The 21,813-nt window shown below is 47.1% G+C and overlaps 1 protein-coding gene across 1 annotated transcript in view; it reads right to left on the minus strand.

The window, feature by feature from the left end:
- ccdc126 (coiled-coil domain containing 126) overlaps window positions 1-21,444 on the minus strand; it is a 34,552-nt gene extending 13,108 nt beyond the window's left edge. Inside the window, exons 1-3 of the mRNA XM_060905006.1 lie at window positions 21,193-21,444; window positions 15,176-15,390; window positions 12,195-12,823 (exon numbers count right to left, since the gene is read on the minus strand). Coding sequence (XP_060760989.1) covers window positions 12,195-12,432 — 238 coding nt within the window. The 5' untranslated portion in view covers window positions 12,433-12,823; window positions 15,176-15,390; window positions 21,193-21,444. The remainder of the gene's footprint in view (window positions 1-12,194; window positions 12,824-15,175; window positions 15,391-21,192) is intronic.
- Between the last annotated feature and the right edge of the window lie 369 nt (window positions 21,445-21,813).

Raw genomic sequence — 21,813 nt, forward strand, 5'->3', positions numbered from 1 at the left:
CCAAATGGGCAACGATCAGTAAAATATCAGGTCCATATGGCAACGCAACACTTGCTGAAAACGATGCAATACACATGCCACACCTCTAGGGGCGCTGTAAGACGGTCCCTTCGGAGACACCAGAACAATAGAAGAAGTAAAGACGCATGCGCATAAACTATTATGCGCGAGACTTCATATTAGCCACAAAGTCAGGAAAATCTGTTCGTAAAATTACATTATAATGACCAAATACAATGAAAAGTATTTTTCCAGTCTCACCTGTGAAAGGTAATCCCATGTGATCTCGTTTGGACGGCAAACCTGTTGGTACAGTTAAACGCAGCTAATCTTTATCCTCCGCTTTGACCTATCCAATATGGCGGCGAGGATGACGTATGATTCTACGCGGAAGGCGGCGTCTTTAATGGTCCGGAATAAATTGAATGCTACACGTTGATGGATTAATTTGCTCTTCTACGCCCTTTTTGAGGAATGTATTGTAGGACTAAAACCAACATCTGAAGAGGTGAGATCGCTCCTTTTTTCCCCTATTTTTGCTGGCGGGATTGACTCTGCCCTAAGGGCTATTCTCTCTCTCTCTCTCTCTCTCTCTCACTTTGCACCATTACACAATAAATATTCACAGTGAAAATATTTTGTAAGCGCATTTCATGAACCAAGTTATAGGATTTGTTGACAACTCGCATCGCAATGAGAACATTATTGGCACTACTGGTGTTAAGAATCAGACCATTTCATAAATGAATATTTTGCTGTAGAGCTGCAGTGTTTGTACAATTGCATGTTTTTGCTTCACTATTACTGTCACTATTCTGCTTCTTGCATTACTACTGTGAACTAACACTGAACATAATAATAATAATAATAATAATAATAATATCCAAGCTCGTGTTTCACTCTCACTAGTGCTCTGTAAGGCTTTTTCCTGGTGATATTTGTTACACTTCTACCGGGCGTGAAGCACTCACAGTCATGTGGTTGTGACGTCATCGTAAACAAATCCGTTCTACTCATCCAGACGACTTCACAACGGCAACGTTGCCAGATCTTTCCACTCTGGAACCCGTTCTCAAAAAGATTGCGTTTTGGGCACCCAAAACGCTGGTGCCGTGTGGACAGGGCCTTAGATGAGCTGGTCATCAGAATTATGATTCTGATTCTGATTCAGGAGAGGATAAATATCTCTCATTCGTTTCTCGATTCTTTTCCTCTTCCGTGTTTGAGATCTCTGATCATGGCAGAAGAGCAGAGCTCCTTTACTGAATCTCACAGTGCTTCAAAATAGTTTTAGAAATGTGCAACCATAGCCCTATAATGTCTACAGTAGCCTATACTGTCGATTTTTTGTTGTTGTAGGCTAGGACTGTGTTTTGTTATAACATTTATATATGCTATGCTTATAGGGTATTCTATAGGATATTCTAGTTAGAAATGCTTAACAAATGTAAACTGGGTTAGCCTAATGTTTTGTATGGCTGAACAATAAATATACCAAATTTCCACTTGGAATTACGTGCTCGCCTGTCTTTTATTATTATTATTATTATTATTAGTGCTGTAAAAAATGTCGCGTTATTAACGCGTTAACTTGACTCAATTTTAACGGCGATAATTTTTTTTATCGCGAGATTAACGCTCTGTGACATGATGTAGGTTTTTCATAAGCTTTTGAAACTAGTAGAGATGGGATTTATGGCTCTTTGATGGGATCCGCATCTTTGTGATCCATTCTTTGAAAAGAGCCGTTCAGAAGCAGCGCGACGCATCAACAGGCAGAAAAAGTGTAAAAGTACGAAATGTGTTGAGCTGAAACAGTAAAGATCAGATTCAATGCAATATTTATCAACGAACAACTTAAAGTTAATATAATAGTGTACTTTATATTATAATCAAGCATGTCAAGCCTACCGTCACTGTGTAACCTGTCTCTCTGATAGAGCTGTAGACTAACTCAAGCAGTAAATCACTTCACTGAGTGAAGTGGAAGAAGAGTGAAGTTCACTCCTCTTGTTAGCTCTGCTTTGCAATAAAAAAAAAAAAAAAAAACCACCCTTGGTACAAAGCAAGCCCATTCACTTTTTTATGCTGATCAGAGAATTACAATGGTTTCTCATGTGATAAAAATGTGCGATTCGCGATTAAATATTTTAATCGCTTGACAGCACTAATTATTATTATTATTATTATTAGAGACACTACATGCTGAATTCAGAAACAAGGTAAATAATAACAAACGTGAACGTGAGCTGTAGATATTTATGCTCAAATCCACTCAAAGTAGGGGGCGGGGCACCATCACGCTGTGTCAAGACAAGAACTTTCCTGAGAAATAACGCGAACGTCTGCATCATGCGGGATTTGCGGGCGGGAGCAGGACAAAATATGGCAGGCGTGGGCGGGAGCGGGACTGAAAATCATAATTTTTTTGTGGACGCGGGCGGGAGCGGGACTGAAAATCATAATTCTTTGCGGGTGCGGGCGGGAGCGTGACTGCACAATGCGGGCGCGGGTGGGAGCGGGACTGAAAAATCCGACCCGCGCAGACCTCTAATTCAATACTTCTGAAATACTCAAACCAGCCCACCTGGTACCAACGTCCAGGTCACGGTTCAACTCTCAGAGCTCACACTACTTCATGTTGAAGTTTGATGTGAACATTAACTGGAGCTCTTGACCTCTATCTGCAGGATTTGTTGCTTTGTGCCGCTGCCACCTGATTGGCTGATTAGATAACTGCATGCATGAGCAGGAATACATCGGTCATTCCACGTCAGTTCATCAAATGCTTACTCTATTCCAGAAGGAAGATGCGTTTCCTAATAGGAAAAGCACATCATCTGAGGTCCCTGCTGTCATTAGTTTTCTCAAAACACTGTTTTATGGAAGATGGTGTTTTTAGGCCTTTTTCTAGCACAGTGTATTGAGGGAACATTTTAAAACTCTAATATGTAGAAAACTACTTGAGCTCGGTCATTCAGCATGGTTGCTCACGTTTAATATAGAATTGCTGTATGCTTGAATTTCCTAAAAAAAAAAAAAAACACCACATACACACGACTGTGCAACTTCCAAAGCGGATTTGAAGACCTGTAGAAACCAGTTCTAAAATGTAGAGGCCTGATGTACTGGTTTCAGTGATGTTCAAGCTTAAAAATGAATAAACAAAACATTTTGATTGAAATTCAGTGTGATATTCCCCAGCAGTGTTGTGCAAGTTCACGTCACACAGATTAAAAGTTAACTCATTCACACTTCAAGTTCACAGTCCCAACATTTAACGAGCCCAGTTCACATTCATTTCTTCCTAATTTCTTTAATGAGCCGCTCTGAATGCAAAGTGAAAATTTTGACAAGCAATTAAAATACAAAATTTCATCCATTACTAGAAAGTTTTATTGATAAGCAAATCAGGAGTTTCATAACCAGTGCCTCAGAGTGCATCGGTGGGTAAAGGCCTCTGCATGCTCGTGCGACAAGGCTTTCACAGACAGCTTTTCGCAGACAGTTGTAATTTATTGTTGAGCGGGGATAATAGGCGTGCGCGATGTTATTCACCGCCACAACGCAAGGGGGCGCGAAGTCGCTAGGAGTAGTTGGTGGGTGTGGTTAGTGGAGTGTTTATCCTCCGGTTACTTATAATGACTAGAACTTTTTTTTTTTTATAATGACTAGAACTGGAGTCGTATAGATGTACGTACTTCCTCACTTCCTCGATCAACCGCTCTTCGTGCTGCTCCATCTTCGCTCGTGTTTTTAAAAATGCTGGTCGTGAAAACAAACCAAACCGGGAAAGTAGGGAAGCGGAAGTGCGTGTACAGCGGATGTAGAGTGGACCAATCAGAGCCCTCTTGTCTGCGGCGCTGTCTGCGAGGCTTCTGCGGTGGTCACAATTTTTGGGAGGTGCGCGCAGAGCGTCTGCGAAGGTGGGGGGGCTACGCAGACACTGTCTGCGACACCGTCTGCGAGGACTGGGTTGTCAGCATAAATTGGCCTTCAGACGACACCAGCCAAGACAAGGAACGTGCGAGAAAATCGAGACGGTCACGTCGTTTTCCAAGGTGCAATCCTGAGACGCCATATCACAATATGAAAGTTACATTTTTATCCCTACTTCTGGTGCCCGAGTGTTCACTTTCACCAGAGTAAACGACACTCATTCATTAGCTGCAATCTGATTTGTTACTAAAAATATGAGCATGCTCACGCACAACGCTGTTCCTCAGGCAGGACATCTGCCCTACTGAATCCAGACTGACTTTTGTGGGAAGAGCATGGTTCAGTATCTCTGTAACCAGGGCCGCGTTAACCCTTGCCGAGGCCCTGGGCAGACACCCCCCCGAGGCCCCACACCCGCCTGTTGTCAACTGCGCTCAGCAAACTCACCCCCTCAGACGTGCCTGTCTAACTAGACACAGGAACTTAAATAATGACAGCGGCACAATTAGAAACACTATTGAACGATAAAACTTTATATCCATCAACACCTATTTAATGGAGAAAAAGCAATGGTGAAACAGGCAACTGCATGGTGAAAAAATCCATCAGACATCACGGTTAACAAGTCTGGGTAACTAAAGTTTAGCCTCAAGAAGCCTTTGAATGAGTGAGTCAATGAACAACATGTCAAGAACATGACCTCGGCCTACAACAGTTTCTTTAGTATTCAGAACAAGAACATTCATTCGGTATATAACCGTTCGCTTTCATTTTGGAATCCAGGCGACTTTTAACTTGTGAAAACAAAGAGCGATAGCAAAGAGAGAAAAATATCTTGCTTCTCAGAAATAAATCTCAAAATGTGAGGCTGTGTGAAACATTTCATCCTTTCACACATGTAATGTCCCAAACAGCAGCGGCACACAGCTTTGCGCATTCAGTTTGACAGCCATGGGTCAACTTACAAGGGCACTTTCCTACTTTTCTGGAAAGCGAAGTCATTAATTAAATCATTGAACTCAAGCTGGCGTAGCGTGTGAAGACATGGTGGACAGTGATCATATTGACAAGGAAGGACGCGTGATTTATGCGGTGGGACAAGGTGGGCTTCCTTACGGGTGGCGAAACGCATCAAAAATGTTATCAGTATGATCAAAACTTCTGAAAATATCGTTTCATATTTTCCGATCTGGGTGGCACGGCGGTGTAGTGGTTAGCGCTGTCGCCTCACAGCAAGAAGGTCCGGGTTCGAGCCCCGTGGCCGGCGAGGGCCTTTCTGTGAGGAGTTTGCATGTTCTCCCCGTGGGTTTCCTCCGGGTGCTCCGGTTTCCCCCACAGTCCAAAGACATGCAGGTTAGGTTAACTGGTGACTCTAAATTGAGCGTAGGTGTGAATGTGAGTGTGAATGGTTGTCTGTGTCTATGTGTCAGCCCTGTGATGACCTGGCGACTTGTCCAGGGTGAACCCCGCCTTTCGCCCGTAGTCAGCTGGGATAGGCTCCAGCTCGCCTGCGACCCTGTAGAACAGGATAAAGCGGATACAGATAATGAGATGAGATGCTTTCCGATCTCGCTACCTCCGAGGCCCCGGGCAGCTGCCCATGAAGCCCGTTAGGATAACGCGTCTGTAGCGCGGACAATGCGTGGGTGGAGCACAGAGGACGGCAGGACAACGTTTGGAGGTAGTAACTGCGTATTTTATTAATAAACTTTTCAGTCTAAAAGAACTCGCAGCACACAGACACACTCTCAGCCTCCACTCCCGGGTCGCGCTCCCTCTGCTCTCTCTCAGCCTCTTAAAATAGGGAGCGGTTTACTGGGAAAACACACACAAAACACAGGTTAATTACCGTCAGGTGTAGCGAATCTGCCACTCACCTTCCCCGGCTCCACCCTCCTGTCACAGACCGATGCTTGACCACGCCCCCACTGCCACATACCCCCACCGCCCGACTCAGGCCGGGCGCCCGTCCGGCCCGCAGCCGACTCCCCCCCCCCTTGACGGGAGAGGAAGTCCGCCACGACCATCTGCGCCCCCGGCCTGTGGACCACCTTGAAGTTGAAGGGTTGGAGTGCCAGATACCAACGGGTGATCCGCGCGTTGGCATCCTTCATGCGGTGGAGCCACTGGAGGGGCGCGTGGTCCGAACAGAGGGTGAAAGAGCGCCCCAGCAGGTAGTAACGGAGGGCGAGGACCGCCCACTTGATCGCCAGGCACTCCTTCTCAATGGTGCTGTAGCGCCCCTCACGCACTGACAGCTTGCGGCTGATGTATAGGACTGGGCGGTCCTCCCCCTCCACCTGCTGGGACAAAACGGCCCCCAGCCCTCTGTCCGACGCATCCGTCTGCAACAAAAAAGGGAGAGAGAAGTCAGGGGAGTGTAAGAGTGGCCCCCCACACAGTGCAGCCTTTACCTCAGAGAAAGCCCGCTGGCACTGCTCCGTCCACTGGACCGGATCTGGTGCCCCCTTTTTAGTGAGGTCAGTCAGCGGGCTGGTGACGTCCGAATAATTAGGTATAAACCTACGATAGTAGCCAGCCAGCCCCAGGAACTGTCTCACCCCCTTTTTGGTCTTGGGCCTCGGGCAGGCCGCAATCGCTGCAGTCTTATTAATTTGGGGACGCACCTGCCCGTTGCCCAAGTGGAAGCCCAGATACCGTACTTCCACCCGCCCAATCGCACACTTCTTTGGGTTGGCAGTGAGTCCCGCCCGCCTCAGCGACCTAAGGACGGCCCTCAGGTGTTGCAGGTGCCGCTGCCAGTCATTGCTATAAATGATGATGTCGTCTAGGTACGCGGCCGCATAGGTGGCGTGCGGCCGGAGGACTCGGTCCATCAGCCGCTGAAACGTAGCGGGCGCCCCAAACAGCCCAAACGGAAGTGTGACGAACTGGTGTAAGCCGAACGGTGTGGAAAAGGCCGTTTTCTCTCGGGATAATGGAGTCAAGGGGATCTGCCAATATCCCTTCGTCAAATCCAGTGTCGAGTAAAAGCGAGCCGTGCCTAGTCGATCGAGCAGCTCATCAATACGAGGCATTGGGTATGCGTCGAATTTAGACACCGCGTTGACTTTTCTATAGTCCACACAGAACCGGACCGACCCGTCGGCCTTGGGAACCAAGACCACTGGGCTGCTCCAGTCACTGTGGGACTCCTCGACGATGCCCATTTCGAGCATGGCCTGAAGTTCTTCCCGAACCACCTTTTTTTTGTGTTCGGGTAGTCTATAAGGGCGGCTACGCACTACCACCCCCGGGGGCGTCTCTATGTGGTGTTCTATGAGGTTCGTGCGACCGGGCAGGGGCGAGAACACATCCGAAAACTCGGCCTGCAACTGGGCGACCTCCGCGAGTTGGGTCGGGGAGAGGTGGTCTCCACAGGGGACCGGAGAGGTACGTGATGCCAATGACCCTTTGGGGACCTCCGGCCCCAGCTCCGCCTTCTCAGGAACTACCGACACCAACGCCACGGGGACCTCCTCATTCCAGAGTTTCAGCAGATTGAGGTGGTAGATCTGTAGCGCCCCCTCCCTGTCCGTTCGCCTAACCTCGTAGTCGACGTCCCCGACTCGCCGTGTGACCTCAAAGGGTCCTTGCCACTTGGCGATTAATTTGGAGCTCGATGTGGGCAACAGGACGAGTACCTTCTCTCCCGGAGTGAACTCTCTAAGGCGCGTGCCCTTGTTGTACAGGCGGACTTGCCGTTCCTGGGCCTGCCGCAAATTCTCCTGAGTTAGGTGGGTGAGCGTGTGGAGTTTTGCGCGCAGATCCATAACATACTGAATTTCGTTTTTGCTCTGTGAAGGTCCCTCCTCCCAATTTTCCCGCAGAACATCTAAGATGCCGCGCGGCTTACGCCCGTATAATAATTCAAACGGGGAAAACCCCGTGGAGGCTTGGGGGACCTCTCGCACTGCAAACAACAAGGGTTCGAGCCACTTATCCCAGTTTCGTGCGTCCTCACTTACGAATTTTTTAATAATATTCTTGAGGGTGCGATTGAACCGTTCAACTAAACCGTCCGTCTGTGGGTGATAAACGCTGGTGCGGATCGGCTTAATACCTAGTAGCCCATACAGTTCGCTCAGTGTTCGTGACATAAACGAGGTGCCTTGGTCAGTCAGAATCTCTTTCGGGATTCCAACCCGGGAGATGACGTGGAAGAGGGCCTCTGCAATACTGCGTGCTGAGATATTGCGAAGAGGCACCGCTTCCGGGTATCGCGTTGCATAGTCCACCAGGACTAATATAAAGCGGTACCCTCGTGTTGACCGATCTAATGGCCCAACGAGATCCATCCCAATTCTTTCGAACGGGGTCTCGATTAATGGTAGGGGGCGCAAGGGCGCTTTTGGAATGGCCGCTGGATTTACTAACTGGCATTCGCGGCACGCCGTACACCACTTACGGATGTCGCCGCGAATCCCCGGCCAATAGAATCGGGCCATTATCCGGGCGAGTGTCTTATCCTGCCCGAGGTGTCCAGCCATGGGATTAAAGTGGGCCGCCTGGAATACCAATTCCCGGCGGCTCTTTGGAATTAATAACTGGGTGACTCGCTCTTTCGTCTGAGTGTCCTGCGTCACTCGATATAATCTATCCTTCAAAATGGAAAAATAGGGGAAGGACGGGGTGGCGTTCGGCTGGAGCGTTTGACCATCGATTACTCTCACTTGGTCAAACGCGTGTCGCAGAGTCTCGTCTCGCGATTGTTCCAGTGGGAAATCCACGAGGGATTCCCCAATAGAAAGAGGAGGGGCCGGCGGCTCCTCCCCCTGTCGCGGAGGTGACGTAGACGGCTCTGCGACCGCCGCTCCAGCCAAAGCGACACCGGGACCCTCCCCCGTCAACCGGCAGGACCCACTCTTTACTAGGCGTGCCATTAAACCCCGAAATCCCGGCCAATCGGTCCCCAAGATCAAAGAGTGGGTAAGGCGAGGATTAACCGCCGCCTTCACTATAGATTTTTCCCCTCTAAAATATATGTGGACTGACACCAACGGGTAGCTGTGAATATCCCCGTGTACACACAACACCTTCACCCCTTGTGCTCCCCCCAATGCCTCGTCTTGCACCAGGCTTTGGCGGATCGAGGTCTGATTGCAGCCTGAATCCACCAACGCCTGATATGTAGCCCCTTGTACACTTACCGGTATGCGATACGCTCCGGCCCGATCGAGGGCAGCCTCTGGCGCGTCGGGGATCCGCACCACCGCCCCCACCTCCATCGCTGCACATTGTTGCTGCAGGTGGCCCGGTTCCCCGCAGCGCCAGCAAACCGGCCCGGGCCTCCCCTCTGCAACTGTGTTCTGGGGCTCACTCACCTGAGGGGGGGGAGAGACAGACACAGAAGGGAGAAACGGGAGGGCACCACGGGTGCGGCGGGCCGGCTGGGGTGGGGCCGGCCCCCGCCTCCGTGGTGGGGGAATGGGGCGAGGACGGGACACGGGAGGAGGGGGGGAAGACAGAGAGAGAGGGGGGGAAGACAGAGAGAGAGAAGAGGAGACAGAAGACGATGTCATCCGTTGTCCTGCCGCCGGTACAGCCGCCAGATGATCCTCCGCCAGTCCTACGGCCTGATCCAGCGACGCCGGGCGGTGGCACTGGACCCACTCCGCGGTTCCGGCTGGTAAGCGGGCAACGAACTGTTCCAGCGCCACCTGGTCGATGATTCCCTCGGCGTCGCGATCTTCGGCCCTCAGCCACCGCCAGCAGGCGTCCCGGAGCTGCTGGCCAAACGCGAACGGGCTGCCGGCTTCCTCCATCCGCAGCGCGCGGAAGCGCTGGCGCTGCTGCTCCGGCGTGCGTCCCACGCGCTGGAGGACGGCCCGGCGAAGGTCAGCGTAGGCCAGCCGGCGGTCGGCGGGGAGCTGTAATGCGGCCAGCTGCGCCTCTCCAGTCAGGAGGGGGAGGAGGCGCGCCGCGCGCTGCTCCATCGGCCACCCCGAGGCTTCGGCGACCTGCTCGAACAAGGTGATGAAAGCCTCGGGGTCGTCCTGCGGGCCCATCTTGGTCACAGTGAGGGGAGACGGGCCCGCGGCCGGGGCGCTGGTGGACCCCGCCGACGCGAGGAGCCGCCGGAACGCCTCTCGATCTTCCTGTTGAGCCAGCACCAGGGCTTCGAAGCGGCGCTCCTGCTCCGTTCGGAGCGTGACGAGTGCCTGGTGCTGGCTCTGCTGAGCCGTGGCGAGGGCGTGGACCAAGTCCGCGAACGGGGAGGATTCCATGGAGCTGTAGCACTGGTGCTCCACCTTTTCCCGGGTTTCGGCACCACTGTAGCGCGGACAATGCGTGGGTGGAGCACAGAGGACGGCAGGACAACGTTTGGAGGTAGTAACTGCGTATTTTATTAATAAACTTTTCAGTCTAAAAGAACTCGCAGCACACAGACACACTCTCAGCCTCCACTCCCGGGTCGCGCTCCCTCTGCTCTCTCTCAGCCTCTTAAAATAGGGAGCGGTTTACTGGGAAAACACACACAAAACACAGGTTAATTACCGTCAGGTGTAGCGAATCTGCCACTCACCTTCCCCGGCTCCACCCTCCTGTCACAGACCGATGCTTGACCACGCCCCCACTGCCACAGCGTCCTTGTCTGTAACTCATGTGATTGGAGCAATCGTTCACATTTTATTTTACTGAGCGTATACGCACGCAGCTCTGTGCAAAAGGCTTAGGCACGTGTAAAGAAATGCTGTCGACCAAAAATGGCTTAAAAAAAATAATGAAATGTTTCAACATTTAAAAAAAAATATATATACTATAAACAGTAATCAGTGAGCCATAATAAATGAAAAAAAGTCAGTATTTGGTGAGAGACGCCCTTTTGCTTTATATAAAAAAAAAGTAAAAAATAAATATAAAAATCCGTCTCAGGTCCAGTGAGGTCAGTTTTATGTGGAAATGATCTGTAGGTTTTGCTGAGCATCTTACAGAACCAGCCGCAGTTCTTCTGGACACTTTGACTGTCACACTCACTTCTTCATTTTACACCAAAACCCAGCAGCCTTCATTATGCTTTCTTTTTTAATCTGAAAAGCGCTCTCTGATGGAATATACTGCTCAGATACAAACTTTTTTTCCTGAAACGTTTAATTTTGTGCTGGAAAACAATACAAAACGTTTGGACTCTAAAATGCTTTTGTACTGACGATAATGTAGATGTCAAAATAGAAATCTATAACAAAGTTTTATAGTGCCAAGACTTTTGCAGGACACTGTATATGAGAAGCACTGTATGGAATTTAAGCCCTCGATCTTGAAAACATTGTCTTTTACACATTTCAGAATATATACACACTCAGAGGCTGCCATACACAAACACAGGAGTATTTCAAAAACTCTTCGGCAAAATGACCGAGAACATCACAAATTTTGGATACAAGATGAAAAGAAACTTGTTCTTCCCAAAAAATCCGTTGGGATTTGGGTCGTACCGGGGGAAGAAAACGTGTGGTTTGTTTCCCCCTCCCCCATTTTCAAGCTTTAACAGGTCTTGTACTGTACATGCATCTGTTATATACTGAATCTTGTACATGTGAAGCTGTAATATAAAAATCAGTCCTCGACCTTTAAAGTGATGGTTTCTACAGATCTTCCAATCTGCTGCCGGAGGCTACACAGCCATGATTTTTTAGGGATTTCAAGCACTCAGCATTCTGTTAAACCTGAGCTACTCCTGAAAGCCCACATCCAGAGTCATATCATACCAGATATTTACTCTCAAACTTTTGATGGACCGAGCTCAAGTAGTTTTCTAGATATTGCAATTTTAAAATATCTCCTTAATACACGATGTTTGAAAGAGGCCTAAAAACACCCCACATATATCCTTTAATTTTATTTTTTGAGAAAAATTTATGACCGAGACATGAAATGTTGTCCTTTTCCTATTAGGAAGTATGTCTTCCCCTTGGAATTTTCATCAGCAAACCTGGGGTGGTCAGGTGTTCTCAAATTTGATGTCACAGGTGTTCCTAATAAAGTGGACAGCGAGTCCACTATAAATCAGGATCCGGGTGTGTAAGAGTCCAGTGAATAACCACAGTATAACCTTGGTAATAAATCCAGAGGTTAAATTATGCTGCAGTTATAAATGACCTGAACTCCAGCACAGTGCTTTCAGCAGATAAAGCATTTATAAAAAAGCCTGAAACGTCGTTCTTTCTCGGATCCACACGAATCTGGCATGTGTTTTTATCCAAGGCAACTCATACGCCAGTCAGAACACAAGTCAAGGAGGACCAGAGCCTTACCGTATCCAGCCATTGACGGGTTATATGACCTTGCGAGATGTTGGTTCTCTGTGCTGAGAGCTTTGACGTAGCGCTGGCTCAGCTCCAGGATCTGCTGGCGCAGTTCGGCGCTGCTCTGGTGCCGTGGCTGCGTCACAGTGTAGTGCAGCAGCAGCAGGCACCAGGCCAGGCCAAAGAGTAGGAGCAAAATGCTGAGCCTCTGAGACATGCTCCTACCTCGCAGTAGACAGCTGAGCATTGCTGTAGCCCAGCAGAGACGTTGGCTCCCACCACCAAGGCCAGCGGAGTGGACCGACAGCGGAGGAGGAAAGATAAACCAGGCAACACGTTGTGTGGACTGGAGCTCCAAGTCCGAGTTCAGACCCGAGGATTAGTCGGATGATTGACAAAAATCAGGACCAGAAATGTTTCCATAAAGACGAGGGAAATGGTTGCAGATCAGGGCATGACTACAGCTGGTAATGAGGATATCTAAAACAGATCTAAATGCTGAATCCAGCAGGGAGGGAGCAGGGAAATTGTGTGGGGACTCTACTGAATGGCAGCTGGAAGAGTGTGAACCAATCCCAACCTCTGGTTTGCTGATCAGTCCTGGGATCTACTCATCTTGATCTAGATGACAAAAGTGCCTAAGAGAGAAAGACACACACACACACACACACACACACACACACACACACACACACACAGCACAATACTTGGAATGAGTATTCAAGCAAAATTCATATTTAAAAAAAAAAAAATCAGGTACTGTATAAGCTAAATCATAAGTGTCAAGAAGCAAAAAGGCAATATACGAGGCGCGATCAAAAAGTTCAGAGACCGTCCCTGTTGTGAACAAAAGGAGCGCGGTGTGGTCATGCAGCAGGAGTGAGCAGAGACTTTCAGGAGTCAGTACGCTGCATGACGTCGCATTGTGATTTTACTATGGACCTCAAACCTGAGTCGAGACCAAACAAATCGTATCAAACTCTGGAGAACGGACCTTAAAACGCTTCATGAGCATGAAAATTGTGTTTCAGGATCGTCGGATTGCTCCAGCTGAATTGTGACGCTTGGATGCCACCCGCAACACCTCCACAGGCTTGGCAAAGCATTTCAAAGTTCGCTGTTTGACACTCAATCTGACATCTGCTCTCTGTATAAAAAGTCACAAATGAACACATGCACGTTTCCCAAAACGCTTTTATCGTCACCATGAAAGTTACCGCCCACTAGGGATGGCGAAAACTAAAAAAAATCTTGGCCGACCACCGAGCCTCATTAGCCGGTTAAAGTCGGTTAACCTATGAGTTTAAAATTCTAGAATTGGAATTAACAGGGATGCAAACGGCGCGCCTTTTGGCGGATGGCGCCCTCTCCACGGCTGAATCGCGCAGATCCGACCTTCCTTTCCCAAGGAGGGGCGTTGGAGCGTCCGACCACAACTTCATCAAAGCAAATTCTGCATATAAGCAAATGCCGCCACAGTCCACGAAACACAGGAAGTACAAGCACGAGAAGAAAACAGCAAATCAGAAAGCCGCACAAAATTTAATGTGCGCATTCTGATCTACTGATTGCGCAGCTTCCGCGCAAACGCGTGCAGCCCCCCGATCCACTGCCCTCCTCTCACACCCCCCACGCGTCATGGACTGCAACGGCACCTGCCTATTTAGTAATTTTAATACAGAATCCACCTTGAAATTACAATCAGACACTCCAACGCCCCCCCCCAAAAGAAAACGGATCTGCGCGATTAAAAAAAAAAAAAGTCGGCATCTGCGCCTTTAGTTTGTGTGGAGAGATCTGATCTGCAATTGTTGGCTACAGACCGAAACACTTTCAGAATGCACTGGCCAAGGCAGGACTAAACTCCATGGGCCTTCTAATAATTAAACAAAAACAGAATAGTAATTTGTAAGCTAAAAAGCCTGTGTCTACACTTTTCTTTCGCCGAGTGGCAGCTGGGCGGGACATGACTGAATGGGTGTTTCTGATTTGTCAGCTGTCTTTAACTGGGGCGGGAGGGCGGGACATGACTGAATGAGTGTTTCTGATTTGTCAGCTGTCTTTAACTGGGGCGGGAAGGCGGGACATGACTGAATGGGTGTTTCTGATTTGTCAGCTGTCTTTAACTGGGGCGGGAGGGCGGGACATGACTGAATGAGTGTTTCTGATTTGTCAGCTGTCTTTAACTGGGGCGGGAATGCGGGACATGACTGAATGGGTGTTTCTGATTTGTCAGCTGTCTTTAACTGGGGTGGGAGGGCGGGACATGACTGAATGGGTGTTTCTGATTTGTCAGCTGTCGTCCTTACACTGCATGGCATGGCCCAAGCGTTTACAACACGGAATTCCAGGTTCCCCGCTCCAAAATCGGCAGCTTCAAAACGATTGATTTTTTTTTTAACCGACAACCAAAAAAAAAATTAACCGGTTGACGCTGATTCGGTCAACCACCGGTCAAACAGTCATCGGTTAACATCCCTACCGCCCACGCCTCCATTCCTTCACAACAGGAACAATCTCTGAACTTTTTGCTTGCACCTTGTACAGAGTTACCACAATACACTGAAAATTTTAACGTCTGTACAGACACAGCTGGCTGTCATGGAGACAGATGTTTTAATCCAGCAATAAATCACAGACTGAGGGCCTGAGTTTAATTATACAACAAAGAGAAACACACACCTCTCCAGTTTGCTATCAACAGCCTACACGAAACACGAGCTCGATCATACCACATCTTATCTTTTCCTTATTTTTAAAAAAAAGCATCATGAGTTAGGTTGGTCTTCGCACATTTTTTATTGTTTACATGCAAAAACGTCGTTAATTTACCACCAAAAGGACGTCGTTAGCTGAGAAATGAAAGTTGACATATTGTTTTGCCTCGTTTTAATTACAATGACTGAGGCTCACCGCATCGTCTGTAACAGGGGTTCAAAACATTTTGCAGCCAGAGACCCATTTAACCATAATATTAAAATTATACTCACCAGACACTTTATTAGGAACACCCATAAACCTGTTCATTCATGCCATCAGTACTGTTGTTGACCAGGTACGTCACTTTACGGCCACAATTTACCACCTTATAATGATCACTTCCAGTGTAAAGAGACCCCATGTCACAAAAGTCGTCTCAATCTGGTTCCATGAACACAGTGCTGAGTTTAGTGTGCTTCAGTGGCTTCCACGGTCCCCAGATCACCTATGAGATGTGGTAGAAAAGGAGATTAACAGGATGAGTGACAAATCTGCAGTGATTACCTGCGTCATGTCAACATGGACCAAAATTTCAAAGAAATGTTCTCAACATATTGTAGAACCCATGCCATGAAGAACTGTGGCTGTTCTGAGAGCTAAGAGCGTCCTCCCCTAGCCCATTTTCGGATTAGTACTGGGTTCCATATGTAGGATAATACGACTGGACTCTGATGATAACAGATATTGCAGGGTTGTGATTTCCACCTCTGTGAAAAAATCCAAAAGTTTTCATGTGTGTTAGATTTCAACTGTTGCTGGTGTCGTATGCCAAGGTCTCACATCGCTGGTTGATCCGTGAGAACTGTGGCTGGGGCTCCTGTGGCTATTCCGGCAGGTTTTAGAGGTGATCCGTTGCATAAGTGTGGGTGGAGTGAATATGCAAATAAGCCACGGTAGCCAAGACAGAAGATGCCGGTAAAACCAGTGGCAGCAGCGTGTACAGGTTTCACAGCATGGCCACGACAAGATGGGCAAACTTTTCACTTTGTGCAGAATGCTGCTTCATGAACATTCTGAGCTTAATGGTTGTGATGGAATGCTATGGTAGCCCACGTATGCCTTCATGGTTGCGATGGATGAATTAATCCGGCGTTGACCCACAGCAATTTTCAACATGACTGAGGATGGAAGCAATGTCCTCCATGTTGACAAGGTCAGATATTCAAACAGAAGGGCCCGGAACACGTATCGGTTGACCTCCAGAAAGCTCAAGGTTGGCCTCATCTACCACGAAGTGATTCCGCCTTAGCTTCAGTCAGTGCGTTTACATGCACATCCAAATCGAGCTGCTGTCGGTAATCGAGCCAAGGGTCCCAGCAGGGGTGCCAGAGAAATCCAATCCTACATGCACACAAGGAAATCGAGCTATTGTGTGAGGTACATTGTGCACCCAAGCCACAGATGGCGTGACACACCCAAGGCTCGAAACTAACGGTGTCCCGACGTCCCGGGGACCATAAAAAATGTCATCGGGACACAAAATTATCATATCTGGGACAATCCCGGGACAATGGAAAAAAATAGATCTAGAAAAAAAGTTCTACATTAATATTATTTACAAAGCCGTAACACATACGTAGACATTCACCTAATTTGTCAATTTTAATTTTAAAACGTTAACAGCGAAAAATACATAGCAGCTACACTTTCAATGCACCTGCATCCGTAGGCTACAGAGCAGCGCATTCTGTTCTAGAATCTTCAGCCGGTGTCCGCATTATATGGACTTGGAATGGAATTGCTAGCGCACACGCTGCGCCGACTCTTGCCAGAACAAAAATGCTGAAGTGGTTGAAGCGGACCGACCGTGGGGAAGAAACTGAAAGCCCAGACATAACGTCTCCGGGACCTTCAGGATCCAAAGTGTCATCGCCTGGTCTGCAGGCAACGCTAGCAACTGAATGAACTGAATGAACACTGTTGGACACGTTATAAAATACAACAGGAATGATGTGGATGATATTGACGGAAGATACCGTTCAACAGAATAAGTGAGTTTTCTTGGTGTCTTTCTAGTTCAGAAAGTTTAGTCAGTCAGCAGCACAACTAGGCTCGGACCTGGCACTATGCTGATGTTGCTAACATTTGCACCCGGCAGCGAAAGTTCATAAAATGGATAACGGAAAGTTCATAAAAATGGATAACGGTAATGGATAATGGAAAGTCCATAAAAATGGATAACGGTAATGGTGAAAATTATAAGTTGGCCTTATAAGTGCCAACAGATATTCAAGGTATAAGTAGATGAAATGAACATAAAAGGGGTCTTATTTTCCGCTAAAGTGTACTGCAGATGTAGTGAGTTGAAACATTTAACGGGTATCTATTCATACAGTGAGATCGCCAAAGTTTAATAAACTGAAAATGCAATAACTGTAATTTTGAAGTAGATGATGTATAGGACATGTGTTGCTTGTGACTTATTGTAAAAATGATATAAAGGGTTCAAAATCGCATAGTTACAAATATAATAGCAACTTCATATGATAATATTAACCACTGGTTATTTCAGAGAGGAAAAAAATGGGGACACTATTGCTTCCATTCGGGACAATACAGCACAGAATTCGGGACCACTGGGGGACACAAAGAAAAAAAGTTAATTTTGAGCCCTGGACACACCCCATCGTGTTGGTACACTTCCGGTTGTCGTCATGAAGAAGAGCTAGTCAAGAGTATAAAAGTTATCAGTTCCGTGTTCACAAAAAGAATAACAACGAGGACAGCAACATCGATATATTAGTGCTGTCAAGCGATTAAAATATTAATGTCGCGACTGTCATAGTTAACTCGCGATTAATCGCAATTTAATCGCACATTTTTGTCACATGAAAAACCATCGTAATTCTCTTATCAGCATACAAAAAGTGAATGGGCTTGCTTTGTACCAATGTTTTTTTTTTTTTACTGCAGAGCATAACACGTCTTGTCACAGCCACTGACATCCATAACTTCCATATTAGATGAGAAAACCAAGGGATGAAAAATAAAGTGCATATCACTGTGAAAATAAAAAAATGTTTTATTTTACTCTTCATTAGTTTCTTTTGAAGAGAAGTATTTGCCATAAAAGAAGAAAAAAACAGATAAAAATAAAAACATTCATCATACGTTCAAAAACGTTCATCATAGTGTGGCACTGTATTCTCTAATTCTCACTGCTTATAACTCTACACCCCCCCGGCGGAGATGAGCTGGGAAACTGAAGACTGAAGGAACAGGATTGAAAAGTATTTTTCCAGTCTCACCTGTGAAAGGTAATCCCATGTGATCTCGTTTGGACGGTAAACCTGTTGGTACAGTTAAACGCAGCACATGAATGAGGCATCTTTATTCTCGGCTACTGTCTAGACGCTATACCAGAGACGGCTGAAGAATCTCCACTTTGCCCCATCCAAAATGGCGGTGAGGATGTTTATATGTCTATGCCTTTCTCCATCACTCACACGTACTCTTATTGAAGCAACGCGTGACAAGCCTCAACAGGAACTACGGGTGACTCGCAGGGCCAAATTAGAATTTGCGTTAACGGCACTATTTTTTAAAAATCGCGTTAAAGCGTTATTATCGCGTTAACTTTGACAGCACTAATATATATATATATATATATAAAAAAAAAAAATCTCCTTCTCACCCCCGGCGGGGGGGTGGTATCCATGTCATCCTCAAGCTCGGGTCCTCTACCAGAGGCCTGGGAGTTTGAGGGTTCTGCGCAGTATCTTCGATGTTCCTAGGACTGCGCTCTTCTGGACTGAGGCTTCAGATGTTGTTCCTGGGATTTGCTGGAGCCACTCTCCCAGTTTGGGGGTTACTGCCCCAAGTGCCCCCACTACCACGGGGGCCACGCAACCCTTGACCTTCCACATCCGTTCCAGCTGCTCTTTCAACCCATGATACTTCTCAAGTTTCTCATGTTCCTTCTTCCTGATGTTGGCGTCAGCTGGGATCGCCACATCTATCACCACCACCCTCTTCTGCTCTTTGTCCACCACCACTATGTCCGGCTGGTTAGCCAGGATCTGTTTGTCAGTCTGGAAGCTGAAGTCCCACAGAACCTTGGCCCTGTTGTTCTCAGCCACCTTCTGTGGTATGGCCCATTGGGACTTGGGTATTTCTATTCCATACTGGTTGCAGATGTTCCTGTATACTATCCCAGCCACTTGGTTGTGCCTCTCCATGTACGCTGATCCAGCTAGCATCTTACACCCTGCTACTATGTGCTGGACTGTTTCAGGGGCTTCTTTGCACAGTCTGCATATATATATATTAATTAGTGCTGTCAAGCGATTAAAATATTTAATCGCGATTAATGTCGCGACTGTCATAGTTAACTCGCGATTAATCGCAATTTAATCGCACATTTTTGTCACATGAAAAACCATTGTAATTCTCTTATCAGCATAAAAACGTGAATGGGCTTGCTTTGTATTGCAAAGCATAACACGTCTTGACACAGCCACTGCAAAGTTAAACCTAAGCCGAACACCGGGGCTAGCAAAAGAACCATGAGTGAAGTGATCTACTGTTTGAGTTAGTCTACAACTCAGAGAGACAGGTTACACAGTGACTGTAGGCTTGACATGCTTGATTATGATATAAAGTACACTATTATATTAACTTTAAGTTGTTCGTTGATAAATATTGCATTGAATCTGATCTTTACTGTTTCAGCTCACTTAACACATTTTGTACTTTTACACTTTCTGCCTGTTGATGCATCGCGCTGTCCAATCAGAGGCGGCCAAATTTGCATATTACAGGAAGGATTTCTGGGATAGCATTGAGTTTACAGTTCAGAGGGATCTGGCTTCTTTAGACGCTGTCTTCTTAAAACTGAATAAATATTTAAAAAGAGCCAAATGAGCCAATCTTTTGAACGGCTCTTTTCAAAGAACGGATCACAAAGATGCGGATCCCATCAAAGAGCCATAAATCCCATCTCTACTAGCGCGCCCTGCCCGCGCTGGTTCTTAGAGAGGAGGACACAGGACTCTGGCTGTGCGGGGCATTACAGTCTAGCTGCTATCGTTTGTCTCTGTTGCAAGTTCCTGGCAGTTTCCAAAGCTTATGAAAAACCAACATCATGTCACAGAGCGTTAATCTCGTGATAAAAAAATTATCGCCGTTAAAATTGAGTCAAGTTAATGCGTTAATAACGTGACATTTTTGACAGCACTAATATATATATAAAAAACTCCTTAAGCTGAATGAGCATGAACTCTATCTCCTCATTGCTCCAGAAGTGCACGTTTCTACTACTGTTGTCATGCCGACCGAGGCTGTTGTGTTTCCTGCTTGTGGTCTCGTCACTTCCGGAAGGGGCAGTGCTGAAGTAAGTAGCTCGACTACGTAGCTCGATAGGGTTTACATGCACTAAGTAGCTCGGCTACAATCGCATAATCTAGGTCGCGTAGCTCGATTACGAGAAATCCAGTTCGGTTCGATTTCAGCCGAGCTAAGGTGTTTCCATGGCATTTAGAACTTCAATTTCAGTCGAGCTACGGCAGAAATTCGATTTTCTCTATGTGCATGTAAACGCACTGAGTGTCTTTCACAGCGGCTCCTATTAGATGAACTATTAGCTAAGCGTTTTAAATTGGTGTTAATCATCCATTATGTCGGTGGGCGAGAGAAAAGGTACACCCTGGACAAGCTGCCAAGTCATCGCAGGCCGGCGTTAATCAAACTTCAGGCAAATCTGTAGCCTTGAGCTGCAGGATGTGTAGAACATTACTGATTTATGACTGCGCTTCACACGTTACCCCGTGCCTTCCTGCACCGAGTCGGAAGCCAGCAGTCTGGGGGAACAGTGGTGCAGCGGTTGAGGTTCTGCGGCAGAAGTTTGAGGTGTTCTGTGTCGCACTAGATTAGAAGATGAAGCTCACGTGAACTGCTGACCTGGAAAGACTTCTCTCCCCTTATCTCACTGAGCAGTCGCTTTAGTGCTGTTCATCTTTCTTTACCTCAGTCAACAATTCTTCTGGAGTCAGGAGATGAGAGGTCACACAGCTCTTATGTTTTTGTGTAAAACTTGTTTCTCACTGGAAGATTGTACAGCTGGGTCAAATATATCTCAGCTAGTCACTTAGCATCGTTTCTATTAATCCAGCAAGACCAGATCCACCTCCTGTCATCCCTGAGGCGTTCGAGGTCATCCATGAACTCTTCCATAGCTGAAAACCTGACGCTTAGCATCATGCTAGCTAGCTAAGTGGCTAACCTGAAGAGAACGTATCCTGCTACTCACCAGCTAACAGTGTAAATAAACACCCCGCGCTCAGGAAGGGGTCTCCAGCTCGTCACGAGTCCAGTGTGTGTTCGGTTCGGGTGGTGTCGGTGTCGGTACCCGGATTCAGCAGCACTCTCGCGGTGCTGCCAGGTTCTGCGTGTTTCCTGGACCTGCCTGCTCACTGGGGTTCCTCTCTGTGCAGCCACACAGGAGCAGAGCTGCGTTCAGCGGCGATGTGCTGAAAGGTTTCAGCCGGAAACTGCGAGGTTTCGACATTTTCACCGTCACTCACCCGAACTGCACTCTAAAGCCCAGTTTCACAAAGTGCCCGAGGGAGGAACTTTATGATCTCCAGATGAAGAAATTGATTTTTCTGACGCTCAGTCTTGCTAGCTGACATTTACTAGTGCATCTCAAAATATTGGAATATCATATGAGGGGTTTTTTTTTTTTAAATAATTTAATTCAACTTTCATACAGTTAGGTCCATAAATATTTGGACATTTTTCTAATTTTGGTTCTGTACATTACCACAATGAATTTTAAACAAAACAATTCAGATGCAGTTGAAGTTCAGACTTTCAGCTTTAATTCAGAGGGTTAATAAAATGATTGCATAAAAATGTGAGGAACTAAAGC

Source organism: Neoarius graeffei, chromosome 22, assembly GCF_027579695.1.
Source record: "Neoarius graeffei isolate fNeoGra1 chromosome 22, fNeoGra1.pri, whole genome shotgun sequence".
Taxonomy (NCBI): Eukaryota; Metazoa; Chordata; class Actinopteri; order Siluriformes; family Ariidae; genus Neoarius; species Neoarius graeffei.